At 39.1% G+C, this 14501-nt stretch overlaps 1 protein-coding gene across 2 annotated transcripts in view; it reads left to right on the forward strand.

Annotated features, from left to right (window-relative positions):
* The window catches only part of appbp2 (amyloid beta precursor protein (cytoplasmic tail) binding protein 2), a 25052-nt gene extending 11466 nt beyond the window's left edge, over positions 1 to 13586 (forward strand). For both annotated transcript variants that reach the window (XM_044118565.1, XM_044118564.1), the window contains exons 5-13: positions 845 to 1013; positions 1101 to 1190; positions 2600 to 2667; positions 2756 to 2861; positions 2951 to 3075; positions 5072 to 5157; positions 7330 to 7520; positions 9920 to 10085; positions 11382 to 13586. In XM_044118565.1, coding sequence (XP_043974500.1) covers positions 845 to 1013; positions 1101 to 1190; positions 2600 to 2667; positions 2756 to 2861; positions 2951 to 3075; positions 5072 to 5157; positions 7330 to 7520; positions 9920 to 10085; positions 11382 to 11644 — 1264 coding nt within the window. In that variant the 3' untranslated portion in view covers positions 11645 to 13586. The remainder of the gene's footprint in view (positions 1 to 844; positions 1014 to 1100; positions 1191 to 2599; positions 2668 to 2755; positions 2862 to 2950; positions 3076 to 5071; positions 5158 to 7329; positions 7521 to 9919; positions 10086 to 11381) is intronic.
* The last annotated feature ends 915 nt before the right edge of the window (positions 13587 to 14501 follow it).

Below are 14501 nucleotides of genomic sequence, written 5' to 3' on the forward strand. Positions count from 1 at the left end.
GGTTTCTTATTATGGGTTGTTGTCACTTGTAGTATTGTTCTTCATAACATCTTTATGTGAGGTGTCTTGACCACATGTTCAGGGAAAAATTGTGAAAATGTCTGGAGGGAGGAGACAAGGCTGCAGCAATCCCACAAATACATTGTAAAATGGACAGATGGCCTGTTGTGACCCATTTTAGTGTAATTTTCTTATAAGACTGGAAATTCAAACTCATGATCAAAACTAAAGACCTTTGGATAGTGTCGGACCTCCGGTTATGTGAGAGGATGTGGTTCCACCGCTCTGCTATTTGTGTCAACAAATTTTTCTAAAATCCCTTCCTTTCAAAACAAATTAAATTGCTAGAGAGCATGGAATAGCGCCTAAATCATTAAAAGTGCCCTAAAATGTAAGTGAGGAAGCAAAACAGCATATGCTGACAGATTAGCATCTTCAAGGTGGAATGCAGAAAGCTAATGCTAATGCTGAATATTGTTTGGCTCGAAAAGAACGCTAATGATTTAGCTCTTCTTTTATTGGGTGCGAAAAAGGATTTTGATGGGGTTGAATGGCCCTATCTTTTTAACATACTGAAAAGGTTGGGTTGTGGAAGTAACTGTATTAAATGGGTTAAAATACTATATAATAATTCAATAGCAGAAATCGTATGAAACAAAATACTTTCAAAGTCAATTAAAATCAAGAAGGGCCGTTGACACTTTCTCTTACTATTCACACTAGCTCTTTTAATGTTAAACCATGGGTCTTTATCATACATATCCCTTTATGGACCACACAGCAGCTAATGAGGACAAAACTAGAAAGACTTGATTGTTGTTGAAGCTTCCTCCTCTTGTTTAAGGTTGCTTCATGTCCGCAACGGCAACTGCAAGTATCACCTTGGGGAGGAGACGTTCAAGCTTGCTCAGTCTTACATGGATAAACTAGCCAAACATGGCCACCAGGCCAACAAGGCGGCTCTGTACGGTGAGCTCTGTGCCTTGCTCTTCGCCAAAAGCCACTACGATGAGGTAAGAATGTTTAACAGCTTATGGCACTGTCTGTGTTTGTGCTGAAAATTCTGTAACTCATTTTCTGATTTCTTGGTTATCTTCTAGGCATACAGGTGGTGTATAGAAGCTATGAAGGAAATTACTCTAGGGCTGCCTGTCAAAGTAGTCGTAGACGTTCTCCGACAAGCATCCAAGGTAAATCTCATTTTGGCTGACAAATACAGTTCTGTGCTGTAGGTCATTGTACTCATCAAACTTCTATGCATTTTGTCAGTATACTAATACTAATTTCAGTGTGTTTTCATTCTGCATTTATATAGTAGACCAGCACTACATACTGCACAACTTGGTTCAATTTGTTTTATTTATTGTTGTATAGAGTAAAACACATGGCAATTCAGCTGGAAACACTGTTAGAAGTTCTGATTTATGACATCAACTCTGAACATACACCCATAACTACTGTGGAATGGTTTAGGTCAGTCTTTGTCAAACTGTGGTTCCTGGACCTACCGGTCTGCGAGGTACCACATGTAAATGACCGTTTACTTGCCGTGACAGGAGCTCAAAGCGTGACACTACCACTAGCTTACCAAAAGATTGTGTTAAATATAATAATGGAAAATTGGCTTATAACTGGGTTACTCGAAAGAAAAGCTGGAGGTACTGGTGGAAAGAAAACAACTCCAGGACTACTTATATGATCAGAGGATGAAGGTAAGTCATAGCTGCTGAATATGTCGCTCACTACTGATTGGATTCCTTTGAACGGCTCTATGCAGTGAGTGGTAGGACTTGACTCAGTTAGTCAGAACTGTTCTTTGGTTTTTATGACTTTTTATTATGCTCTGCTTTCAGGTCAACAACTATTGTTGTTTTTATTCAATTAAAAATATTATATTAAATAAAATAAATACAATTGCTGGAAATGGGTTAATTATTTTAATGATTACAATTGATTAAGTTCTAATGAACAACTTCTTTTTTTATTTCCATGTGTTTGACATCATTGGAAACTAAACACTTTCGGAATTTGTAATTTGCTCAAAATGCCCTAGTAGACCTGTTTATGGCTTTGTTGTGGTTCTCATTTCAGGTTGCATTATATATTAAGATGTTATCAGGGGGCAATTTCAGGTTAAATGGTCTGTGACTGTTAAATGGGTTGAGAGATCCTCGGCCTGAAAAAGTTTGAGAAACACTGGTTTAGATCAAGGCATATTTTTACACTGGAATGGCCCAATCAAAGTCCAGACCTGAATAGGCCTGCTGCAATGAGCAATAAATGAGTTAATTGCATGATTAATGAAAACAAGCTCAATAATTTCCATGATTTATTGTTTTTCTCTTTTTCTACCAATAGCTGGATGATAAAAGTCATCTTTTTGTGCAATGCACTCAACCAGCCATTTTTTTGAAGAACAATTTTGTTTACAGAGAATTTATAATTCACTTTGTTGTTTCTATTGTTTTGTTTATCTTTGTTGTATATTTAAAAAGTCTTCCAGTTTCAGTGTTAAATGTTCATTAGAATTTAAAGTTGCATTATTATGCCATTACCATGGTGTTACTTGAGAATACTTTTTGTTTCATTTCTGCTCCAGGCTTGTGTGGTGAAGAGGGAGTTCAGGAAAGCAGAGCAGCTGATCAAACATGCAGTGTTTCTAGCAAGGTAACCTGCTGTGTTTAACAAGCAAGTGCAGATGAGTAAAACTCGAGTCTTTATCATGCATTGTGATGCTCTGTGTTCTACCTCCCAGAGAACATTTTGGACACAAGCATCCCAAGTACTCTGACACACTGCTAGATTATGGCTTTTACTTGTTAAATGTGGACAACATATGCCAATCGGTTGCTATTTACCAGGTAAGCATAATGTTCAGTGTTTCTGGCTGCCAACTTTTCACTGTTGACTGACTTTGTCTGAGCAAACCCTTTGTATGCACTTGGTGTAGACCGCCCTGGACATTCGACAGTCTGTGTTCGGGGGGAAGAACATCCACGTTGCCTCAGCCCATGAAGACTTGGCTTACTCCTCATATGTCCACCAGTATAGTTCTGGGAAATTCGACAATGCTCTGTGAGTACAATAAATAGTAAGAATTTCCATGCCATCTGATTCTGTTCTGCACATGCTTCCTTTTGACAAACCACAAGATGATGAATCACGTTTTCAGAGTCTGTGCTCTTACTCTGGCTTTTAAGAGGGTAGTTTGAAAATGCCATACAGTTTCAGGCTACTAGAATGAAAACAGGGCATAGGGAGGCAGTGGACAAAAAGTTACATAGATGTATAACTTGCTGTGAGATTGAATATATACTTTGATCACATTAACAACTCATCATAGAACCAAAATCATGGACTAGGTAGGGCTGCCCAATGCTTTCTGCTCTGACCTTGGAACCAGAGTGAAAAGCAGAAAAAGTTTGCAGGGACCCAGATTTCAGGTCTCTGAATCAATAATGCGAATCTTAAGCTGATACTTTATGTGGACTGTGGATGGTTTCACAATCTGAACACCCTCCCTGCCCTTTTAAAAACTGTTAGCTTGTTTCCAATATATAGGGATATAAAGTTAACTGGTCAAAATCTGAAGCACTGACAGAACTTTCTTTCAGGCTGGAGACTTTAATTCTTTTAGGTCAGGTATTAGATATTTGGGAATTACATTTCCTGTTTCCTTGGCTAATATAGGTTAACTTTGAACCTTTATTTGATCAATTTAAATCTGACATAGCCCAATGCGCTGTCATTATTTCTTTCCCAAGTCCATGTAATCAAAATGAATTGTGCCCTAAAATGTTATTACTTATTGCAGTCACTTCCACTTAAAATTCCACCAAAATACTTAGATTTTTGACCATCAACTTGCAAAATGAAGAAAAAGCTAATTATATTTTTAGTTTAAATAAAGCTTCTTTTTTTTACAAATGGTTTTATAAAGTGCACTTTTAAAGACTTGTTATTCAAAATTCATGTTGGCAACGGCGGTAGAGTTCACCCTGCAATCGGCGGATTGCTAGTTTGATTCCTGGTCTGCCCGCCTTCGCCTGGGTTAGACATTTCAACCAACTTTCCTGCAGGTGTTGGTCAAGATGGTTGATGGGGCAAAATTGCAGCCTGGCTCCTGTCAGACTGACCCAGGGCAGCTGTAACTACAATCCGTAGCTTTCCGTCATCTGCACATGAATGTGACCTTTGAGATTTCAATTTGAGATGTAATGGGCATTGAAAATGAAATTTATTATTATTATTATAAAATTAATATTTTGCATGTTTTTATACTTCCAGTTAGTTCTCTACTGCTTTTGGAAATGGTCTAAGCACTTCGGGGCATTTGCATCCAAAGTGCTTAGTGTGAATGCAAAGTTATTCGCACTAGTGGCTTCACTCCATTTTTGTTAATATTTTGAAGTTGCACTTATTGTTTTCAGATATTTTTGCGTAATTTCCTTCAGGCTTTTCAAATGGTTTGATTGGTTTCACGCAGTTTGGTCTGGAAGACAACTGCAGCAGCTGAAAATGAAATAAATGTTGCAGTTTTAATCTCTAATCGAACCAAGTCTACTGGACTATCAGGTGTGAAAACACCCCATGAAAGTGGATTATCTGTTTATTGAGAGAGACAGAGATGATAAAATTATTAAGATTATATTAAATAAATTAATTGCTTTGGAGCTATAGCTGTAATATTGAATAGCAGACAAATTTGCAGTATATTTTTGCTTGGCTTCCTGTAGCTTCGTCATTGTGATTTCTTCATTTATTATAATTTAACTAGTTTCACATAATAATGCATCCAAAGTCAGTAAACCTGGCTTCACTTAACAGGTTTGTAACTGGTTTCATAGTGTAGAGGACAGATGATGGAGCAGAGGAAGGTGTCGGTGTTGGTCTCTGGACTCCGCTCCGCTGTGACCTCTGTCCCTCTGACTCACAGCTGCTTCTTGCCAGCCTGTAAACAACTTTTTGTTTTTACATGTCCTATTCTTGGAAGTGTTTATCCCAATTTAAGCACTTTCTAGCGTCTGAGTCGTGTGACACATTTGGATCAGATGCTTTGTTTTTCCCCCAGTTTCCATGCGGAACGTGCCATAGACATTATAACTCATATCCTGCCGGAGGACCATCTTCTGCTGGCATCTTCCAAGAGAGTCAAAGGTAAGGCGAGTTTTGTTGGCTCAGCTGGGCTACTGCCTACTGTGTGAGGGACGCGTCAGGTCCAGAACTCAGACAGCCGCTGTCCTGCTGCTTTTAGATGCTTCTCTGCTGTAACAAACCTGAAGAAAATTAGGGGTTGCACCAATTGGTCAACTAGATGATTCTTTACTCTGCAAAGACTTTTTATGTGGCTAGTTGCAATCACTTGACGAAACAAGTTTTTCCAAGAAGATGACAGAAGATAGTCAAATTTGTCAGACAGTTAGAATTGTATAAAAATGTAAATAATTTACCAATTGGGTTCTGCAAACTCCAGCAAAAGCTACCGGAATGGGACATGGCATGGTTAGTTCTGGCACCCCGCATATAGTGATTGCAGACCGCAGTAGTCTGGAGTTTGACTCCCCGTCCTTGTTTCCCTTGACCACCCTCTCTTTTTATACCCCACATTTTGGATTACTGCCAAATAAAGGCAACTACTGTAAAAATAAAAAAATCAGACCTTGAGACACAAGCGGCGTTGGGCTGCCCTCGCTGCTCAGCGCCGCTCCGGTCTATTGGCGACTGCGGGGTTTCCAGCACCACCGCCCGCTCGCCACCGCGGATGCTCTCGCATAGTTCCCGCGCCCGTCCTCCACTCGATACACATTGATGATAGGGCATAATAGATTTAAATAGATGCAGTAGTTCACACTACACGATTTTTGCCCCAATTTTCCCCTTATGACAATCTTAGAACATTGTCGCTTGCGATTTCGTAAGCAATCATCCTGTAGTGTGGAGTGTTATGATAGTTTGCCGTGGCCACTCCGATCTAAATCTCCCGACTGGGAGCGTTAACGCAGCCTGTTAAATGTGACAGGTAGCCAATCAAAAAGGTTTCCCCAGCTGTTCTTCTTTAACGTGACATAAATAGGTTATAATGATTTTCATTCAGTCAGGACATTACGCTGACACTAGAGCCACATGCATTGCAGGTAGATTGTAGTAAAGCATTGATTAATGCCTGGTTTTAAAATTAGTTAGCTGGACTGGTAGCCATTATTTTGTGCCCATTTTTGGACACCACATTCATATCTCTACGATGAAGTAAGGTCATAGCAGACGGTATTTTGAAAGTTGCTATGTGACGCCGTTCAGCTGTTTCTTTTGCGATTTTTGCGAGGACCTTAAAAGACGTACGGTAAATTTGACACGTCCGCCAAGTTGGTGAGTCTTTGAATATGATAAAACCCCAAAAAGCCCCCTCTTTAGGGTGGAAGAATTGTAATAATAAGAAACACTATGATTACAATTGGCCTTCGCTGCTTGGGCCTAAAAAAACGACCCAAATAATGTGTGGCAATATAGCATAAAGTCAGGCTTTTCATCCATCCAAATGTTGAGCGTCGCCTTGCACGTTGAAGCTTCTAACCTGGCAGCTTTTAAAAATACTGCCGCTGCCTGCATGTTGGTTTATCCAGGAAAATCAGACCCACTGCTGGGGGTCATAGCCGCTCTCCAGTGGCTATGACAAATTTAACTAATAAAACAGGATTTGTTCGTAATAATCTAATAGCACAATTGTGGTCAATGTAATAATTTTACTCCTATATGTGCAGCTATCCAAGATGAGCACAAATCAATCATCATTATCAGCCGGTGTTATAAAAAAATTTAAACTTTAACCCAGCTTTGTGCAACTTTTTGGACCAACTCTGCTCTGCTGCTGATAAGTAAGTAGGGGATAATGATCTGCTTTTTTTTCTTTTATTTCTGCATAATAGACTTAGTATAAGAGCGTTTTTTTGTTTGTTTGTTTGTTTTTTTACTATTTGCTGTGAATATTGCTAATAAAGCCTGTAAGTTGCTGTGATATATTTTTGCGTCCGTTGTTGTGACGTCAAATCGACTCAACTTTTATCAGGTTGTAGTCGACATTAAAAAATATGAAGACCTGCAACCCCTGAATAAAATGGCTGAGTTCAACTGTGAAGAGGTTTGGTAACGAGCAGTTCACATAATTCAGGTGTTGGAGAAGAGATGCATATAAATATTGTAGGAATCCGCTCTACTGGACTGAACCTGGGCCCCCTTGCTCCTTCACCCTTACCAGGTTTATCCAAGCAGCACTACTCTGTTCACATGGTCGTAAGAGGTTTTTACCACTTTAGATATTAATGTTTCCAACAGCTCTAATTCTGGAAGAAATTGCCATCGACTGTCACAATAAAGAAACAGAAGAGCGCCTCCTGCAGGAAGCTCACGACCTTCACCTGTCTTCGCTGCAGCTGGCAAAGAAGGCTTTTGGGGAGTTTAATGTTCAGACAGCCAAACACTACGGCAACCTTGGACGGCTCTACCAGTCCATGAGGAAGTTTAAGGTAAGTTGTGGCCATGGTCTCTGATTAACCTGGATTTAGATTGATAACTTTTGTTATTTCTGTTGATAAACATATAACTCCTCTCAATAGTTCTTATAAGTTTGCCATGCTGGAGTGAAATACGGTAGATATGCTATCATGAGGAGATCAGCCTGACCACAACTCTAGTCAAACATTATGTTGGTTCACATTGTGCTCTGATGACTGGTGCACTAATCACAAATCTTAAAGCCAATTTCAGTTGGTGTAAAGCTTTGACCTGCCTAGTACCGTATTTTCCGCACTATAAGGCGCACTGCATTATAAGGCGCACCTTCACTGAATAGCCTATTTTAAAACTTTATTCATATATAAGGCGCACCGCATTATAAGGCGCATAGAATAGACGCTACAGTAGAGGCTGGGGTTACGTTATGCATCCATTAAATGGAGCTGCGCTAGAGGGAATGTCAACCAATCAGTCAGATAGGTCAGTCAAACTTTATTAATAGATTACAAACCAGCGTTCTGACAATTCCATTCACTCCCAAAATGAATAAACAGCTGTTTTATTATTTTCTCTGAGGTAAAGTCAGTGACGTGGTAATGCGTAGTGCAACATTTATATCACATAGTGGAGGGGAACTTTTCCTTGATTTAATAGACACATAAAAAACAGTCTGATACTGTTACGGTAAATCAAACATTAGTGCAATCACAATATAGTAACACTCTAAATAGTGCATAGCAATAACAATATATCAATAACTCAACGTTGTTCAAACGTTAATGTCCGTATTCACAATATGACCAACCTTGTTCAGCTGTAAACATACAAAATAAACATATAAAGCTCACTTTATTAATTTATTCCTCATCAACGAATCCCTCGAATTCTTCTTCTTCAGTGTCCAAATTAAACAGTTGGGCGAATACGGCATCCAACATGTCCGGCTCCGTCTCGTCAAAGTCCTCATTAATCAAGAGAGTGTCGCTGCTGTTGTCTAGAAAATCCTGTTGCCTTCCTGAAAGATCGGACCACAGTTGAGAATGATATATCAGCCCAGGCATTTACGATCCACTGGCAGATAGTGGCGCATGTCGTCCAGCGCTGTCTCCCCGTCTTGGTGAACGTGTGTTCGCCTTCTGTCATCCACTGTTCCCATGCAGTTCGCAGTCTAGCTTTGAATGCCCTGTGACACCAATATCTAGCGGCTGGAGTTCTTCTTCTACGGGGTAAAATGAAGTCGGCGGCTGCTTACCGTAGTTGCGAGACCTGTTGTGGCTCAATATTGGTCCATATATAAGGTGCGCTGTCGGCTTTTGAGAAAATTGAAGGCTTTTAGGTGCCCCTTATAGTGCGGAAAATACAGTATTGATTTGGACCATTTCAATCTTCCCTTTAAAAAATGTCATTTAGATAATTTTTTGCTGTTAACAGTCATTTCCTTTAAGTAGAGATGTTATCTTATAACATTTCTGAGAGTGCAATTATTACAAGAATCAACTATAAAATAAACAAGACAAAATGATTGTGTTTATACTGTAAGTTGCTTATGCATCTTTTAGTAATGGTTAGCATAGCTAGTATTACTAAAACAGCAGTTACTGTGTTTATTCTCGCTAAAGTGGATCCTTGCCATTACAGTGATTCCAATGAAGCTGGCAGCATTTTGGGGTCCAGCATGTTCTGACAGGCAAACTGAAACTTAGCACTGGTGCTGTGCTCTGTTTAGCCTTCCTGTTAGTCATGTTGTTGAATATATTGTTTCTGACTTTATGTAGGCCTGTCATGATGACAAATTTTGCTGGATAATAAATTGTCCCAAAATTATTGCAATAAATAATGGAATTGTTTTTGAGACAATTTTCAAGTAAAATATTAATAATGGAACAATGATGCAAGTTTTCCATCTCAAAGATCAATAAAATTTAACCTTGTATAGATTAGAAGTGGAAGATATTTTAGATATCCAAAATAAAACACCAGAAACAGACAATAATAAAAATGAAATAAAAACAACACACCACGGAAGCCATAAATGAATTGGCTTATGAAGTCTATGAACAAAATTACCCCTACAAAAATATCAATCAGAATGTAAATTATCAAGTTTTATTTAATTTATTGCGTGATTATTGCAACAGGCTTAACTTCACTTTAAAATAGCATTTTAAGTTCAGCGTCTAAGTACATTTTCATAAAAAGCTGTTTTCTCTTAAGTTTGGTGTATTGGAGAAGGAGCTTCTGGATTCTGGCAGGTTACCTGTTGGACCGCTTTCATGTTTATAAACCCTGATTGTGGCTAGGACCCCATTTCCCTCTGCAGCTCTTGTTATACTGGATGGATAAGCCCAGGAAATAATTTTCATTCCTTACATATCAACTGGGTCTGTTTTTTGTGTAAATGTGCCATCAGGAGGCAGAAGAGATGCACATCAAAGCCATCCAGATCAAGGAGCAGCTCCTGGGCCATGAGGACTATGAGGTGGCGCTCTCTGTGGGCCACCTGGCCTCCCTCTACAACTACGACATGAACCAGTACGAGGACGCAGAGAGGCTCTACCTGCGCTCTATTGCTATTGGTCAGTACCATGGAAACATGGTTTCAGATGTCTTTTTATTTTATTTATTTTATTTTATTTTTTATTCTTTTTATCTTTTTTTTTTAACATGGTCTTTGTTAGGATTGATCAATGCTTCAATTTTGAATTTACTAAACATTTTAGTGATATTTGAAGATCTGGTTTTAAAGTTACATTTATTACATGATAATCCAGTGTCTAGGATATATTTACTGGCTTTTGTTAGTGACCCGGGTGGACAGATGCAGTCTGGAAACCTTATCATTTAAAGGGGCAGCGTTATGGCAAATTTACTTTTTTCAGCTTCATATGTCATTCTCTCATCAAAAACATACCTGGGGTTATTCTTTGATTTCTTCATGCATGTTTGAGAAAGCCTTTAATCTCTATCAGCAACCATTCAAATGTGCAAAACAAAACATGCAATTCCTCTTCAGAACTGCAGTTTTATTTATACTAGCTATATCTATATATCTATCTATATATATATATATACACCCTTGCTTTGTGTCCTCCGTCTTCACTCTCTCTGTTTCAGTAAATTTACTGCAGAGAAGGGATAATTTCATGTTCCTTCAGAATGACATCACAACATGGCTCCTCTATTAACCCCTGTACAACAGGGGGTTACTATTTTTACTTCACTGAGAAGTAGCTCTTATAATGAGCTCAGCAAATGCGACAGTTCCACCAGATGTTTTCTGATAGCTGCTGGCTAGTCTGAGGGAGCGTATTGGAGTAGTCCCATTTGCTCCCTTTAAGGAACAAGGATGCTAAATGTTGTTGAACTGCCTAACTCTCTGGATGGTGTGCAGTTCATACACTCTGCCAGGACTTCTAACTCCACTGGAGTCTTTCTAAACATTTTGTCTTGCTGGTGTTTAAATTTCATGGAACTTGTAAAAAATATATCTAGAAAACAGTTTTTCATCATCCCAATGATGATTCCTTGGTAGTGATCATTGCAATGTGATGCACTAGGAGATCTTTGGTTTGAAAGTGAAATCTTTAGCTTTAATTTAAAGCCTTAGCCTTATTGTGTCACATTTTTTATTCTGTTTTTCATTGCATGTATCCATCCATCTCTGTTACCACATTTATTTATCCATTCATCTCTTTATCCTTTCACCTGTTACTCTAGATCTATCTATACTTCCCATTTATCATCCCATCTGTCTCTGTCAGTCCATTTCTTTGTCATAGCCTCCTTGTTCCTGTTTTTGCAGGTTCCATATTGAAAGCTATATCACTGCTTAGTTATCTGCCATAAAACCTTTTTTTCACTTTTCTTCACAGGGAAGAAGTTGTTTGGCGAAGGTTACAGTGGGCTGGAGTATGACTACAGAGGCCTGATCAAACTCTACAACTCTGTGGGGAACTATGAGAAAGTGTTTGAATACCACAATGTACTGTCCAACTGGAACCGACTGAGGGACCGACAATTCGCTGTAGCAGATGCTCTGGAGGACGTCAACACGACCCCCCAGCAGACCCAAGAGGTGGTCCAGGCATTCCTACAGGCTCAGAGTCTTGGCCCCCATCGCCCATGTCTTGGCTAACTTCCTTCTGCCCCCTCCCCCACCAAACTTATTTCAAAATGGAGAAGAAAAATAAACCAGGTTTTAGTCTGGTGAGACCACAAACAAGAGCCCCAATGTGATGCTTCTGTTGCTCACTGTGAATTAGTCAAGTAGAGTAATGTGACCATCACCGGCTGGTTGGTTGACTTGATTGTCTCTGCAGCTACCAGTATTCGCACAGACACACATGTAGTCATATGAAAAGCAAAAAGATACGACCATTAAAGCTCATGTGTTCACAGACTCAGAACATCATGCTGCATTTCTCCAGGAGGAGGAAACCTACACACAGCCGATGCTCCTGGCTCACTCGCCTTTATCTTCTCATGCTGAGAACCAGAAGATGTTTGGGGGGGGGGGGTGTTAAGTTGGAGGGACATGGAGTTCTCTGATACAAAACCATGTTTCTTGGAGTGTGTACCTGGCAGTCTGCGAGTCCTGCAAAAAGTACTTGCTCTTATCACATCTTCTGTCGTCACAGATGGAAACAGTTGGCTATTTTTCCACACTCATCCAGTTAACTAGTACAACACATTGTACTTTTAAGTTGAAGGCTTCTTGTAACTTTTTTTTATTGGAGTGGACATCAATAAACTCCTGCTTTGAAGTGCTTGTTGGCGTGAGAAAAACAACAGTGGAATGTGTTAAAACCAGCGGGTATGTTGTTACACATGCAACAGGCTTCACGTGTCTCTTTTTTTCAGTTGTTTTTCCTCAGCTCAGTATGACATGGCTTCATTAAAATATCAACAATTTGTATGCTAATGTGTATGATTATGTAGCCATTTGTTTTTGCTTTGTCACCCAGTCATTAACTCTGAAACACACCTATGTTAACAAGGAAGTGAGAAGAGGAACCTATCTCATGTGCAAAATGTGTATGCGTGTGTCTGTGCATGTATGTGTGTGACAGAGAGCAGGCGTGTTCACAAACAAAATCTCTGGGTGCCCAAATACTCCACTGAAGACTACCAGCTTACAGTTAAAGGACTGTAGGGGGAGCCATACTTAAACGTGCTTCATAAACTATTGTACCTTTAAGGGCACAACCAAGGGGACCAAAGATGTGCACGTGTGTGTGACTATTGGGAGCCTGTCAGCTTGTCCATTGGGCTTTCTACCACTCTAATTTGTTGTGCATCTCATTGCAGCAACATACACACGTTTTGTTCTTTCAAACTAACCGAGCCACCGTCAAACCAGAATCTCATCTGACCTGCAGAGCTGCTGGTGTCGTTATCCCACAGAAACATAACGGACTCAAATAATACGGCGTACAATATTTATAAAAGCAATTGAATATTTTCAAATTACAAAATATAACCCCTCACCAGGCCTGTTTTTATAGTAGTGGAATATGCTCATGTTTTTAATTTTAGTTCTGTCAGTAGTACTGTATTGTACAGGAGAACATGTTTGCTGTGAACTAGATGTGACCTGCTTGCATTGACCTGTACAAAATTGTGCCAAAAATTATACCCAGCTTTTTATTTTGCACCATTTTGTTGCCCTCTGGTGGTTAAACTGTGTAATGGCATCATGAAATGCTGTTTCATTTATTACTCAAATTAAAATCAGTGAAAGTATTTGTTCCCTCTTAAATATTGACACTTTGACAGAAAAAAGTTCATTGCTTTGTGAATCATTGTCATGCATCATTTCTGTCACAGTGCAACAATATGAAGACTATATTTTGGAAGTTCTGGCATCTATACCTGCAGTTGATGTTTATGGAAACCATTTGTGATCCATTTAATTTTAGATTCAGTTGATCCTGAAACTGGCTGAGTTGATGCTGTTTAGAGCAAATGTTGAAGACCTCTGTATCTGTGTAGGGAAATGACTGGTGGCATGTACAATTTAGGCCAGGCCAACAAGTTTAGACTGTATCTACAACATGAGTAAAAATGCCTTGAGTTAACACTGTAGTGTTGGTGTTGTTTTTATTATTTCTTAATGAATGAAAAAAGTCTTAAGCTTTGCCTCCAATATGTTGTTGTACACCTTTTTCCAAGCATTCCACCTGCTAGACCATTTCACTTGTGATGCTTATGTTTTAACACATCTCTGTGGGCTTAAGAAGTTGCATAAACACTCTGCAACAGATGGGTCAAAAATGTGGAGCTTCCTTATATTTTAATTGGAACAAGTCAATCCTTATGCCCCTTTTCTTTAATTCTCGTCAAATATTGTAGAACCTTTGAATTGCTCACCAGACCTTCTGCTTCTCATGCAATGGGTTTTCTCCACCTGCGAACACAGGAATAAAGGGAGTAGTGTTGCAGTGGTACATGGTAGATGAAGGAAAGTAAAGCTGTGGCCCCCCCAGCCCAGTAGTCTCACCTGCTCTTTGGATCAGGTGGTGGATACCAAATACAATGAAAGGATGTTTTTGCTGTTGTTCTGTTACTGCTTCACTGTTGGATGCAAAAAAAAAAAAAAAAAAAAAAAAACCATTAAAAATGTATATTATTGGTCACAATACATTTTCTTCTTGTATTCATCTTTAGCCAAATTCTGCTTTCAGGATTTCTCCGCAAATATTTTTATTTGTAAAACTGTGTACAGTTAAAGAGAAAATTTAGACTGTCTTGCGAATACAAAAATGAAGTAATTACTTTTAATGAAGCCACTGGTGTTGCAAATGTTATCCCTAAAAATCTCTTAATGTCACTCTGGCATTTTTTTTATTATTATTTAAAGGGGCAGTATTATGTAATTTCCAAGCGCACAGTGCTATTTGATAACACATTTTTACCAGCATTACACAGAGAAGTAGCTGTTATAATGAGCTCAGATGCGACAGTTCCGCAATATGGTTGCTAAATCTGGTTGT

The sequence above is a fragment of the Gambusia affinis genome, linkage group LG06, assembly GCF_019740435.1.
Source record: "Gambusia affinis linkage group LG06, SWU_Gaff_1.0, whole genome shotgun sequence".
NCBI lineage: Eukaryota > Metazoa > Chordata > Actinopteri > Cyprinodontiformes > Poeciliidae > Gambusia > Gambusia affinis.